The sequence below is a fragment of the Glycine soja genome, chromosome 1 (assembly GCF_004193775.1).
Source record: "Glycine soja cultivar W05 chromosome 1, ASM419377v2, whole genome shotgun sequence".
Taxonomy (NCBI): Eukaryota; Viridiplantae; Streptophyta; class Magnoliopsida; order Fabales; family Fabaceae; genus Glycine; species Glycine soja.
In genome coordinates, this window is record NC_041002.1 from 24,143,479 (window position 1) to 24,157,417 (window position 13,939).

The following is a 13,939-nucleotide window of genomic DNA, read 5'->3' on the forward strand; positions in this document are numbered from 1 at the left end:
AATGGTTTTTATTTAGTTAAAAAGTACTGGGACAGCTGTCCAAGGATCCTAGAGGATCTGTTATATTGCAACCGAAAATGCATTATTGGGATATACAGATTATTTGCCAAACAGAATTCTCTTCTTCAACCACTCAATTCTCTCCCTTCTTCAACCTCTCTATTCTTGGAGACCCTTCCCTTCTGTAACTGGGATGAGCTTAGCTAAACCTCTTCTATCAAGAACACATCATTTAAAAAAAAAATAAAAAATGAAGATATAAAATATTGTTTTGCATCCTCTTAATTTATACATCCACTCTTTAAAAAAAATTGTCCTTTTTTGCCATAAATTGAAGGAAACTGTACATTTTGTGCTTCGGCAGGAAAAAAATACTGTACATTTTGTAAATTATATTAAATATCATACACACCAATAATCAAGACCATCACTGTCTCCAGTTTCTTTTTCTTTAGTTTTTTAGGGGTACAAAATGACTCATATTTGAGGCAACCCAAGGAGCAATGGAACTTACATACCCAACCCAACATTGCTCAAAGCCAGTCACAACCATCAAATTTCCCCCCTATTTGAAGCATGAAGTTACCCTATCAACGTGTCACAAAATGAAACAAAAAGATGCTAATGCGTAAAGGCTAAAGGATTTGACATTAAAATGGACAAGTGTTAAAGTGTGTAGTGTTGTGACATCAAATGATTCCTCAAATAGAGGCGTGTGAATCAAGCTGATCGTGGGTTAAAACTTCCCTTGCACCACGTGAACTCCTATGTTGAAGTCGTTGGTGCAGTGTCTCAGACATCTGGTTGAAAAACTCAGTGTCCCACCTCTGAATCAATAAGGGATCTTCTGCATAACATATGTATATGGATGTAACAGCACTTTCCACCACAACCATAGCAACTCCAACCTGAAAATACATATATTTCATGCAAATATGCATTCACACAAATAAGTAATATGCATTCATGCAAATTCACATTGTCAGTCACTTAAAAAACATACTAAATAAAAATGTATGGATCTACTATGTTTTTAGCTCATGGACTTTTTGTTTTCGACTGATTTTTGTCCCTGAACATTTTTTTTCAATCCTAACTTTTAGTCACTTAGAAAACATACTAAATAAAAATGTTAAAATAGGGATCTACTATGTTTTTAGCTCGTGTACTTTCTGTTTTTAACTGATTTTAGTCCCTGAACATTTTTTTTCCATCCTAACTTGTAGTCCTTTTACAGGTACTAAAAGTAAAGATGAAAAAAAAAATTAAGAAACTAAAAGTAAGGATGAAAAAGAATTAAGGGAAATTGATCAATCAAACAAAAGTTTGGGAACTAAAAATAGAAATCCTATGAAGTTTAGGGACTAAAAGATAGTAAATCCTCAAAATAATTATTAAATTCTTATAGCTCTTTGTGACTATTCAGCCATGGTTAGTTTTGAATGATTTTGGTTAACATGAATTCCTCACTGGAGACCAAAGTATCCATTGTTGTATCTTTTTTGGCATTCTAAAAATCAATTTTTGCAATGACTAGAATTTATAATTGATTTTAACAGTAATGAAAAAATTAGCTTTTCATGTTGACAAAAATTGATTCCAAGTATAGGACCCACAAAATGTATCTATTTCAATTCTTTTGTACTATCCAAACAAAAATATTCTAAAGTTGCTTTTAAAATACCATTCCAAACCTCAGATTCAAAAATCAATTCTCCTTTTTGTTTATATCACCCAAACAGCTTTCCCACTCATTCCAATGCTAAAGCATGCTTTACAAGGCACGTCTTCTCAAAGCAACAATTTTCTCCTTTTGCAATGAATATAAACAGGCACTAACAACAAAAATTCAAAATTATTTTTTCCCAAATCTAAAACAGATTTATGGAAGGAACCTCCGACTGAAGCAATTCTATTATTACAATCTCATTAGTCACAACTTGTTCATTAAAAAAATTATTCAGTGTCACTTATCGGGCGTAGCTTTACCAGACCAACTTTAGAGGATAGGAAGTTCAATAACCAGCATGTAGCCGTCTAAAAAGAAAAAACTTTAAACAAGGAGGTTTTAAACTTACCAAGATCATTCCCATGAGCATAGACGTGGACCCAATCATAAAAGCCCTATCATTCCATTTAATCCATGCCCAAACACCAGAGCAAGTCCCGGTTATTAGCCCACCAAAAATGGTTCCCATTAGCAGCACAGCACCCGAACAATCATAGGCCACAAGTGTTTCTACTCCAGTTGACTGGAATAGCTCCCACGCATCTCTAGCGGAACGGTTAAAGCTTTTACCATAAACAGCAATCTGCAGGGTACATGAGCATAAACCATGCAAGAGTAAGTTCTCCAAGAACTATGGCTGTTAACTGAAATCACCAAACCTCCACAAAAGTTGTGTATTAGTTCAGATATCTAGTTCACATGCTGAGGTATATAATTTGATTTTAACTTATGGGAGAAGCTCAATTTATGTTACCTTCTTATTTTCTCCTATAATGGAGAAGTTCATCCAAACATAACTTGCCATAAATATATCCATCAACTTGGGGAAACAAGTTAAGATTAGCTTATATTGATAATTTCGCAAAGAAGCTTATTGTTACAAGCCAAAAATATAAGCAATTTTTATAAGTCTGAAGATGCTCTGTGGAAGCTAAATGCTCTAATTGTAAACTAAACTACTGTCCTTGTATTTTCACTTCTAACCTCAATAGTAACAGGAAGATGAACTATAAGAAAATCAGCAATATCTCTCATTTTGAATCTTGATTGTCATGGAGATGATGTAAAAAATATCATACATGGGGAGTGATTGCAGATATGGACACAGAAGTCAACCTGAACATAAGCATACTTGTTAAAGAAACGGACAAGAGTCTCCACAAGATGGAAAACGAAATCAACACAGCAAAGCAAACATTCATTATTGCCTATCCTGGATCGGATTCCTCTTATCTGAAAGGCATCAAAATTATGACGAATTAAAAGGGTTAAAAGGATAGTGATAGAAATTGGATAATAATGACTGAATTTTATAGAAACACTCTGCAGGAATTATTCTTTCCAAAACAGAGACAGAATTACAACAATTAGAATCAGAATATTCACTCAAGCAAGCCAAGATTTTGAGAGCTTGGTTCTCTCCCTCCCAAGGTCTAAACCACACATCTTCAGGATAACCAGAATATGATTCTGTTTTTCCTTCTTATTCTACACATACCCATAACTGCCTAATTAAAATAACTGTTCCTAATAAACTGCTCCTAATAATAGTAACTGCTGTCCTATTAAAACTAACTGCTAACTATTCCTAATAAACTGCTCCTAATAATAGTAACTGCTGTCCTATTAAAACTAACTGCTATTGACAGCACATAACAATTATTTTCCCCCCTTCTCTTATAAACATTCTTTATAAGAGGTCTAACAATACTCCCCCCAAAAGAGTCACCTTGTCCTCAAGGTGAAATGAGGGAAACTGTTCCTTGATGACTTCCACGGATTCCCAAGTGGCTTCAAAATCCGGAAGATCTTCCAATTGAATGAGAACTTCAGCAATACCATTAGAATTGTTATGGACAGCTTTGACTTCAGCTGGAAAAACTCGGAGCTCAAATCTTCAGATAACATCAGAGGGAGTGGTTGAGGATTAGCTGTGGCAGCCACTGCTTTCTTCAGAAGAGAGGCATGAAAAACAGGATGTATTTTTCTTGCAGGTGGTAAATCCAATTCAAAAGCAACCAGGCCGATTTGCTTTTTGATTTGGTACGGACCATAAAACCTTGGGCTCAACTTCTCATTTCTCTTTTTAGCAAGAGATTTCAGCCTATAGGGTTGGAGTTTTAGATAGACCCAGTCGCCCACAGAAAGGGTAACAGCACGCCTGGATCGGTCAGCATACGCTTTCATTTGCACTTGAGCTTTTGTCAGATTATCCTTCAAGTCATGTAGAATTTGGTCCCTCTCTTGAGTCAATTGATTCACTTCTTCAACGGCAGAGGGAATAGTGGTCCCTCTAAGTAGATGAGGAGGATCTCTACCATAAAGAGCCTTGAATGGGGTCAATTTCAAGGAGCTATTATAATTGGTGTTGAACCAAAATTCGGCCCAACCTAACCATGTAGTCCATTGCTTGGGTTTAGTCCTAGTGAGACACCTCAAGTAGGTTTCCAAACATCTGTTGACAACCTCTGTTTGGCCATCAGTCTGAGGATGATAGACTGAACTGAACTTCAATTTTGTACCTGCCATTTTAAACAACTCAGACCAGAAATTACTCAAAAAAATCTTATCCCTATCAGACACAATGGTTGAAGGAAACCCATGTAGTTTAACCACTTCTTTAATGAAACTTTCAGCTACATCTTTTGCAGTGAATGGGTGACTCAAAGGAATGAAGTGAGCATATTTAGTCAAACGATCCACCACCACCAATATCACATTCTTACCCTGAGCCTTAGGCAAACCTTGTATGAAATCCATGGAAATGTTAGCCCAAACTTGAGTAGGTATGGGTAGTGGTTGCAATAATCCAGCAGGAGACAAAGTTTGATACTTGTTTATTTGGCAAACTTCACAAGTAGCAACGTATTGCTAAATATCCTTCCTCATCCCCTCCCAATATATAATGGCTGAAATTCTTTTGTAGGTCCTTAAAAGCCCAAAATGCCCTCATATGGCTGAATTGTTGAATTCTTCCAACAACATAGGAATTTTTTAGGATCCTCAAGGCAACACTAACCTTCCTTTAAAAAACAGCTTCCTATCCTTGAAAGTGTAGCCCGGATGAGAATTTATATCTTGCATCAAGTCCTGTATTAGCCCTAGCAATTTCGGATCATTTTGGACTTCAGTCTCCCATTCTTCTAATTCATCAAACTGCACTATAGATAGGGCTGCATAGGTCATCCTCCTGGAAAGAGCATCTGCAACTCGATTTTCATGTCCAGGTTGGTACTGGATTTCAAAATTCAGACCCATCAGTTTAGAAGTCCATTTGAATTGTTCCTCTCCTAAAACTCTTTGATCCGAGAGAAATTTGAGACTCTTTTGATCAGTTAGAATGATGAAATGTCTTCCCATTAAATAATGTCTCCATTTCTGGACTGCTATCACAATAGCCATCAATTCTCTCTCATATACAAACTTAGCTTGTGCCCTTTCTGACAAGGTTTGACTATAAAAAGCCACTGGTCTCCCTTCTTGTAATAGAACAGCCCCCAATCCTTTATTTGAAGCATCAGTCTCTATTGTGAAGTCTTTGGAAAAATCTGGAATAGTAAGTATTGGCAACTCAGCCATCTTACGCTTCAAGTGTTCAAAAGAAATTTGGGCTTCATGATTCCAGTGAAAATTATCCTTCTTCAACAGTTGTGTCAAGGGTGTAGCAATTTTTCCATAATCCTGAACAAATCTTCTATAATATCCTGTGAGGCCTAAGAAACCTCTTAAAGCCTTTAGGTTTTTTGGAATGGGCCACTCCATCATAATTGCAATTTTCTTTGGATCTGCTGCTACTCCTTCCCCTGAAATGATATGCCCCAAATACTCCAACTGTGTTTGGCCAAAAGTGCACTTCTTCTGATTAGCAAACAACTTGTGCTCCCTTTTAGTAATGCAAGCACTGCCTGAAGATGAACTTGATACTCTTGCACCGACTTACTGTAAACCAGAATGTCATCAAAGAAAACCAGAACAAATTTTCTCAAATATGACCTTAACATTTCATTCATGAGGGATTGAAAGGTAGAAGGTGCATTAGTGAGTCCGAAAGGCATTATGACAAACTCGTAATGACCTTCATGGGTTCTGAAAGCCGTCTTTGGAATATCTTCTTCCTTCATTCTGATTTGGAGGTATCCTGACCTTAAGTCCAATTTAGAGAAAATGGCGGCTCCCCCCAATTCATCAAGCAACTCATGATAGGAATTGGAAACTTATCACGTACAGTTATTTTGTTCAGGGCTCTATAATCAACACAAAATCGCCAACCACCGTCTTTCTTTTTAACCAAAATAATAGGACTAGAATATGGACTTACACTAGGTCTAATAATACCAAAGCGAAGCATATCATCTACTAACCTCTCAATTTTATTTTTTTGGTAATGTGGATACCGGTAAGGTCTAAGGTTTGGAATATTGGCTCCTTCTTTGAGAACAATTGCATGATCATGCCGCCTATATAGAGGTAATCCTTGAGGTTCTTGAAAAACATCTTCATACTCATTCAAGACCGCACTTACCCAATCTGGCTGGGGGGGTATCATGAACTTCTTCTTGCGCCAAATTCTGGTATTCCAAGAAAAATCCTTGTCCCTCATTCTTAATGGCTTTCATAATGGATTTGAATGAAGTCGAAGCTCGTGCCAATTCTGGTTCTCCTTTGAGTACATGGTAGCTATTTCCAAGGGGAATTTTAATCATCAATTCCTTGAAATTAGCCCGGATTTCCCCAAGGCTTGACAACCATTCCATTCCCAAAACTATGTCCACTCCACCAAGTTCGAATACAAAGAAATCTTCATGAATTTCCAACCCTTGCATGACTAACTTCAATTTAGGACAAACTCCTTCACAAGGAATTTTTCTTCCATCTCCAACCTCCACATAGTAGGGTGGGGTTTCTTCCACTGTCATTTGACATTCCTTGACTAGTGGAGAAGATATAAAGTTATGTGATGCTCCACAATCGATCAAAACCACCACTTTTTTGTCCCCCAAGGTTCCCCACAACTTGATGAATTTCTTCGTTGTTAATCCGAAAATGCTGTAAATTGACAATTGTAAAGCCTTCATCTCTATCTCATCTTCCCTTTCTGATTCTTGCTCTGCAGACTCTTCATCCATACCCTCCTCCAACAATAAAACTTGCAACTATTTATTTGGACAGATATGACCAGGACCAAATTTTTCATCACACCTAAAACATAACCCCTTGACTCTTTTATCTAGCACTTCAGCATCTGTCAAACTCCTAAAACCCCTCCCTTTAAAGGAAGGATTGGTTCTAGAGTTCCCTCTAGCGCTACCCACCGATAAAGTCACTTGTGTTTGACCCTTAGCATTAGGTTCCCATGTCACTGTCCTCGTGCTATTATAAGTTCTGAATCCAGCCTTAGTTCCCAAACTTGTTCCACTTCCACCATTCCCTTTATTCAGCAAGTTATTTTTCTCATTCACCCTCTGTGCATAGTCCATCAATTCGGTTAATCCCTCAACTAGATGAAGCTTTAATTTTGCCCGTATAACTTCTTTGAGCCCATTCATAAAAATTCCTTTTAAATACGCTGGTTCAGTGCATTTGAGAGGACCGACATACAACTCGAACAGTTCCCGGTAATCTTCCACACTTCCTGTTTGCTTGAGACTTAGCAACAACTCAAACGGACTTTGTAACATGGACGATTGAAAACGGCGTATCACCGCGGACCGGAATTCGCTCCAAGTTGGGTCGTCCGCACTAAATTCCCACCATTGATACCAAGTTAACGCCTTTCCCTCCATCGCCACCATAACCGCTTGTAGTTTTTCAGGGTCGTTCATTCCTTTCAGTTCGAAGTATCGTTCTACGCGAATTGTCCAACCGAATGCGTCCTCCCCATTGAAAACAGGAATTTCGAGTTTTCTGAGGATTGCGAATTTTTTTGGTGTCGTCGTCGTTCACGGTATGGTTGTCGCCGTTGATGGATTCGTCCCTGTTAGAACGCGTCGTGATTCTGCGTACAGTTTCCACCAATTCATTCAATTGCCTACGAATTTCCACTCGCTTTTGTCTGTCTTCTTCGCGGCTCTTCTCCCAGTTTTCTCGCATGGCTAGTAAGCCTTCGAATCTGCACTCAAGAAACTCCACGCGTGCATCCATTCCTCTTGTTGAAACCATCTACCGTCCTAGGAAACAAAAACTGCAGTGATACCAATTGATAGAAATTGGATAATAATGACTGAGTTTTATAGAAACACTTTGCAGGAATTATTCTTTCCAAAACAGAGACAGAATTACAACAATTAGAATCAGAATATTCACTCAAACAAGCCAAGATTTCGAGAGCTTGGTTCTCTCCCTCCCAAGGTCTAAACCACACATCTTCAGGATAACCAGAATATGATTCTATTTTTCTTCTTATTCAACACATACCCATAACTGCCTAATTAAAATAACTGTTCCTAATAAACTGCTCCTAATAATAGTAACTGCTGTCCTATTAAAACTAACTGCTAACTATTCCTAATAAACTGCCCCTAATAATAGTAATTGTTGTCCTATTAAAACTAACTGCTATTGATAGCACATAACAATTATTCCCCCCCCCCCCCCCCCCTAAACATTCTTTATAAGAGGTCTAACAGATAGCTTCCATATATAAAGGAAATGAACATGAAGTAATTCACAAAAAGCAAGTGGTCGATAGTACCTCCCATCGCAGTGTCCTAATTGCAGCTGTGAATAATGAACCATAACAAATGCTCCCAAAAGAAGTCGTTAAAGCATATTGTAGACATTTCATAAAGGAGTTAGCGGGAATTGATACAGCCTCTCTACCACCATGGATACTAACAAGAACCACTGTCCCAGACACTATAACATGCACAGTGTTGCAGAGTACAGCACCTGTCCAAAATAAGCTTATAGAGAGGACCTGCGTTAATGATGACAATATCAGTGTAATCAGATTACACAATCTGCAGCCATAAATAACCAGTTCCAACTCCCAACAAGCACAGACAAAATTAAGAGCAAAACTTGCCAGCTCACCACTAGAAGCCACCAGCGTCCACCGTCACCCATGCTTGAAGCCACAACACCAGCAGCTCCAAATGACCATAAGGCCATCCATAAAAGCACAACAAGCATAAATGCATATGCTACTCTCATAACTTCAGGAATATTCCATACCATCTTGACAGCCTTTTGCAGAACCAACATTGTAAATGGAAGTCTACAGAAGAAAAAATAAAGAGCCATAGATAATCATTTTTACAACGCACTTAATTATACAGAAAGCAAAAAGACAAGCATGAAGAAATCAGACTACAATAATAAGTAAAAATGTAAAATGACAGCTAATGGCTTCAAAAACTTGGAAAATCTCAATGCTTGTCTGTCAATACATGAAAGCATCCGTGGTATAAAAAATTCTTGTAAACGTAGTCATATGTAAACAATAACTTACATGCATTTCCATGGAAGGAAAACATTATGTTATAAATACACTTGTCAATTAATGGTGATGTTTTTAAATTGACATCTTACAACACTAGCCTACTTGGATGTCCAATGAAAGTCTTAGATACAGAGTACTTCATTCATCCATTAGCTAATTCAACAGCATAAAATGAACTATGTCCTCTCACCATAATTGCATCACAAAATCTGACTCTCATAATCTAGGCATCATAAACAATCAATAATAGACATAAAACTTGGTTGTCAACATGTATTTCACAACTCAACAAAATTAAATATTACAGAAATTGAATAAAAATTGTCAAGAATCCAGATTCAACAATCTCAGGTCCCTCACATCGAAAAATGCAGTAATTCAGGAAGAATAAAGCATTTCAGGTATTGGGAATTCAATAAACAATTATTACTTTCTTTAAGTAATTAGGCAAGACTTTGAGGGGTAGAGCTCACAAAAGGTTGAGCACTTTGTCCCTAGAATAAAGCATTTCATGTATTGGGAATTCAATAAATTAATACTATCTTTAAGTATTTCGGCAAGTCTCTGAGTGGTTGAGCTCACAAAAGGTTGAGCACTTTGACCCTAGAATAAAGTATTTTACATATTGGGAATTCAATGAACAATTAATACTTTTTTTAAGTAATTAGGCAGTCTCTGAGTGGTGGAGCTCACAAAAAGTTGAGCACTTTGACCATAAGAAAAACATTCAGATCCGTACTTTAATTTTGTAAGAAACAATTAAACTAGTGTAATCAACAAGAAAGTGAATTCCACCCATGAGGGTTCAACCTCTTGAAAGCTTCCCTCTCTATAGAATTAACCATCAAAACAACATAGGCCACCGTAATTCCATTTGCTGTGATGAGAAAAGACAATTCCATGTCCACAAAAAACGGGTGATTTTATAAAAGTTTTGAAACACTTAAGAACAACTAATGCAGCCAGTCTCAATAATAAATCAGCAACATCTTCAAACATTAACATCCCTCAAAAACACAACCATAAAATGCCAAAATGGATGTGCCAACAACCAATAAGGTTTCCAAAAAGGTTCTGCAACCACAACTGTGGCTGCAACCTCACGTTTTAAAAGACTACAGTTACAGCCACACCATTTGCCCACAATATCAAAAGATTGTGAGTTGTGACAAAACCGCAATTCAAAGGCAACATAAAACACATCCAAAAGGGAGATTTTATACCAGTTTAAATTACGTCAATTCAACATAAAAACACATCCAAGGGCCACTTTGATTATTCCCATACCTTTCTATGACAGAAATCACATACAAGAACTGAAGGGCTGCCCCAATAGCAAAGGCAACACCCCAGAAAAACTGCTCTGCCCAGAAACACAAAACACTGATCACAGCAAGGTAAGTGGTGAGTATGTGCACAGACACCTTCATCATCTGGGTGGCGCGCGAGCCTAACAGCAGCAACCAACTCCATCCAAGGGCGGTTCCTAGGCCACCGGCCACTGCATAAAGCGGCCAGTAATCCTCCGTCAAACCAGCCTCATTCTCCATGAACCGGTAGGTGTACTTATCAATGTCAAGCCTGTTCTTTTGCTTGAACCTGTTGAGGCCTAAAACCCCAAGAACCAAACCCATACCAACCAAATGGATCACAAATATCCCTAACCAGAACACGTCGTGCCAACGCCGTTGTTGCTCCATTTCTTGTCACCAATTCACTGTGTGGCAACTTCTATATAGTCCTGCAATGCATTTTCTCAAAAACAAAATAATTATAAGCTTCATCTCTCCCTACTTATCATTGAAAAAAATAAATGAATAAAGAGAAGGTAATTGGGGTATCCCCATATAGATCACAATCATAGAAAATTAAGACGTGAGAAGAAAAACAATTATGGCATATAAAGAGTAAAGAGCTAAAAAAACACATTTGTATTTGTTCATCTGGGGTAAGCAAAATCAATAAAAATTATCAAAAATTCTTTTTTTTTCACTAACTCGTAGTTGGGGTAGCCAGACCAGAAGGAAATAAAAATAAAAAAACAAAAAACTTTACGCCCTTTATAGGATAACTTTTGCCATAAAAGTAGTTTAACTAGGATACCATAAAAGAAGTGATTTTCATTTATGATTCTTGGTTTTCCAGTGAACAGTAATATTTGGGGTAGCAAGACAGAACAAAGCTAGAGAAAAAGTGATGATGGAAATTGAACAATAGAGAGTAGAATGTGATTGAGGTACCTAATTGTTGGTGGTGAAACAGTAGAGAGTGGAAGAGAAATAGGTAAAGTTCACCACTGTAAGAGAAGTAGAAACATAGCACCTTGTTGTAGAGAGAGAAAGAGGTATATCAATTCGATGAAAGGATCATGAATTCATGATAGCAAAGGCCAAAACTTTCAATGGGGGCACTGAAAATAATAAATAAATATTAAGGAACAGTAATGAAAGAAGAGTTTTAAACAGGGAACGTTATGAAATGATTGAAGTGAAAATGGAGGGTAAAACTAAAATGAAACACTCAACGGCTAACAAAGAAAGATGAATTTTCAGAGTATGAGAGAGAGAAAGAGAGAGAGAGAGCTTTTAGTGAGAGGTGCCACGCGCCATGATTATGGCATTGCCATGCGTATGAGGTTGTGAAGCTAATGGGGTGGGGTGGCAGTGGAATGGTATCAGTATGAGGACTAATAATTATTGTAAAGCAAATCTGAAACATTTGTCGGTGTAATAATGAATATCAACTTATAAGAAAATGGAGGAAACCACCCGTTTTGCATAATGTTGGTGACGCTGGTTGGAAAAAATAAAATTATTGGATGTGACTTGGAAAGATAAGTTTAAGTTAACTGCTTTTAAAAATAAGAAAAATTACAATTACTTTTCTTTAAAATGAACTTGTAAATTTTTATTTTATTTTAAGATTAATTTTTAAACTCTAATAATAAAAATAGTAATATTTATTATTCAATTAATTTTTAATTAAAGAAATAACCAATTATGATATGAATATATATCGTTACATTTAATGTTAATTAAGAAATTGTGTATTATATAAACAATTTAAAAATAGAAGATATTATTTTACATTTTAATTGATAGTCTTCAACAAATTTAAATCAACAATTAGATAATCAATTAAAAAATCTTTTAAATAAAATAAGGTAGTCTTTTTTTATTAGTAAGAATAAAAATGCTGGTTTGAATGGTAATAGCCTCTATCGCTTTTAGTAAAATTTTAAATTTGAGTCTTATAAATAAAAAATATATGATTTGGAGGAAAGATTTTAATAAAGATTATTAGTTAGATTCTCCTAAAAATATGATAAAAAAAAGATAATTTATAGAAGATTACACTGGTGAGAGTTAAAGATAAAGTCATGTTTTAACTTTTATGCAATTACGTATAATAGTTTGTTTAATTAAATATAATTAGCATTTAATCAATAATTGAATGGTCATTCATAATAAATTCTAATATGTAATATGATAATTAAATATTCTAAGTGTTGAAATAAATAAATAATACTAATTTTGATTTTATATATAAATAACAAATGATATTTTTCTTTAGTTCTAATTATAAGTAGGGGTGGGAATAGGTCAGGTCGGCCTACAGGAGCCTACAATCTAGCCTACATAAAGTCTGACAGACCTATTTAATTAAAAGGTTAGACTCAGACTTTTTTAAAAGTCTAATAAATTAAATAAACCAGGCTTAGGCTTATTAAAAAGTCTTATAAGTCTGATAGGTCGGTCTATATATATATATATATATATATATATATATATATATATATATATATATATAGACTTTGATTACATATTATTATTCGATAACTTCTATTCTTATAATCAAGGACTTTAATTACAATTTAGGTATGAGTCATGTGTCTTTTTATATTCCTCATTATTTTGATTGACTTTCCTTTTTCTTTAACTTTCCTATTCCATTCATACTCCATAAAATATTAAATATTTATTATGAAGAAGGCTTTTAAAAAGGCTATCAGGCCAAGCCAGACTTTTAAAAAGGTCAGGCCGAACCAAAATAAAAGCCTTTGATAGGCTATAGGTCAGGCTCAGGCCTCAAAGATTCATCGTAGGTCAAGCTCAAACCTTTCAAAGTCTGGTCTGTCCTATTCCCATCCCTAATTATAAGTAATAATGATCAGTTTTCAAACTTATTCAAGCTTAAATGTTTTTTATATCCTTAATTTATTGTTAATTCTATATTTAATAGACTCTCACTCATTCCCTTAATTTATTGCTACTAACATTTACTCATTCCCTACTTGAGTTTTCAAACAAATGGTATTTTATACCTTAATTTATTGTCATCGTCTCACTTTCAAAAAATGGTGCTTCATCGTTGGATTATGAGTGGGAAATTAGAAGTTTTAAAATTTATAATTAAGTTTTAGTGGGAAATTAAAATTTTTAGCATTTAAAAAAGTGCAGGGTTTTTTGGTACTTATGTTAATCATTGGATTATGAGTTCTAACATTAAATATAACTATCATTTAAACTTAAGGGTATTTTTGGAATAAAAATTGAATTTATTGTAATATTAAGTATAAATAATTAAATTAATTACTTTCTTTAATCTTGGTGATTTAGACCATGTTTCTTATATATAGGACCTAGGCTATTATTTAATTGTTTATCATAAAATTCTCTTGTAATGACACTTGGATAACTCATTTGATTAAATGTGTCTTAAGTAGACATAATTACTTGTGTGTATAATAATTAATAATTTCCTAAAAT

General features: G+C 35.4%; 1 protein-coding gene across 3 annotated transcripts; it reads right to left on the reverse strand.

The window, feature by feature from the left end:
- Positions 1-356: 356 nt before the first annotated feature.
- On the reverse strand, positions 357-11,887 carry LOC114413550 (CTL-like protein DDB_G0274487). Of its 3 annotated transcripts, XM_028378015.1 has the most exons (8): positions 11,696-11,886; positions 11,411-11,580; positions 10,458-10,911; positions 8,762-8,945; positions 8,421-8,645; positions 2,846-2,962; positions 2,079-2,312; positions 357-908 (listed from the first exon to the last, which is right to left on the reverse strand). In XM_028378015.1, the coding sequence occupies exons 3-8, from the start codon at positions 10,868-10,870 to the stop codon at positions 702-704; spliced, it is 1,380 nt and encodes a 459-aa protein (XP_028233816.1). In that variant the 5' UTR covers positions 10,871-10,911; positions 11,411-11,580; positions 11,696-11,886; the 3' UTR covers positions 357-701. The 3 variants fall into 3 exon arrangements, with proteins under 3 accessions (XP_028233816.1, XP_028233823.1, XP_028233828.1); XM_028378022.1 differs by having other exon boundaries at positions 10,458-10,925; positions 11,411-11,886; XM_028378027.1 differs by lacking the exon at positions 2,846-2,962 and having other exon boundaries at positions 11,411-11,887.
- Between the last annotated feature and the right edge of the window lie 2,052 nt (positions 11,888-13,939).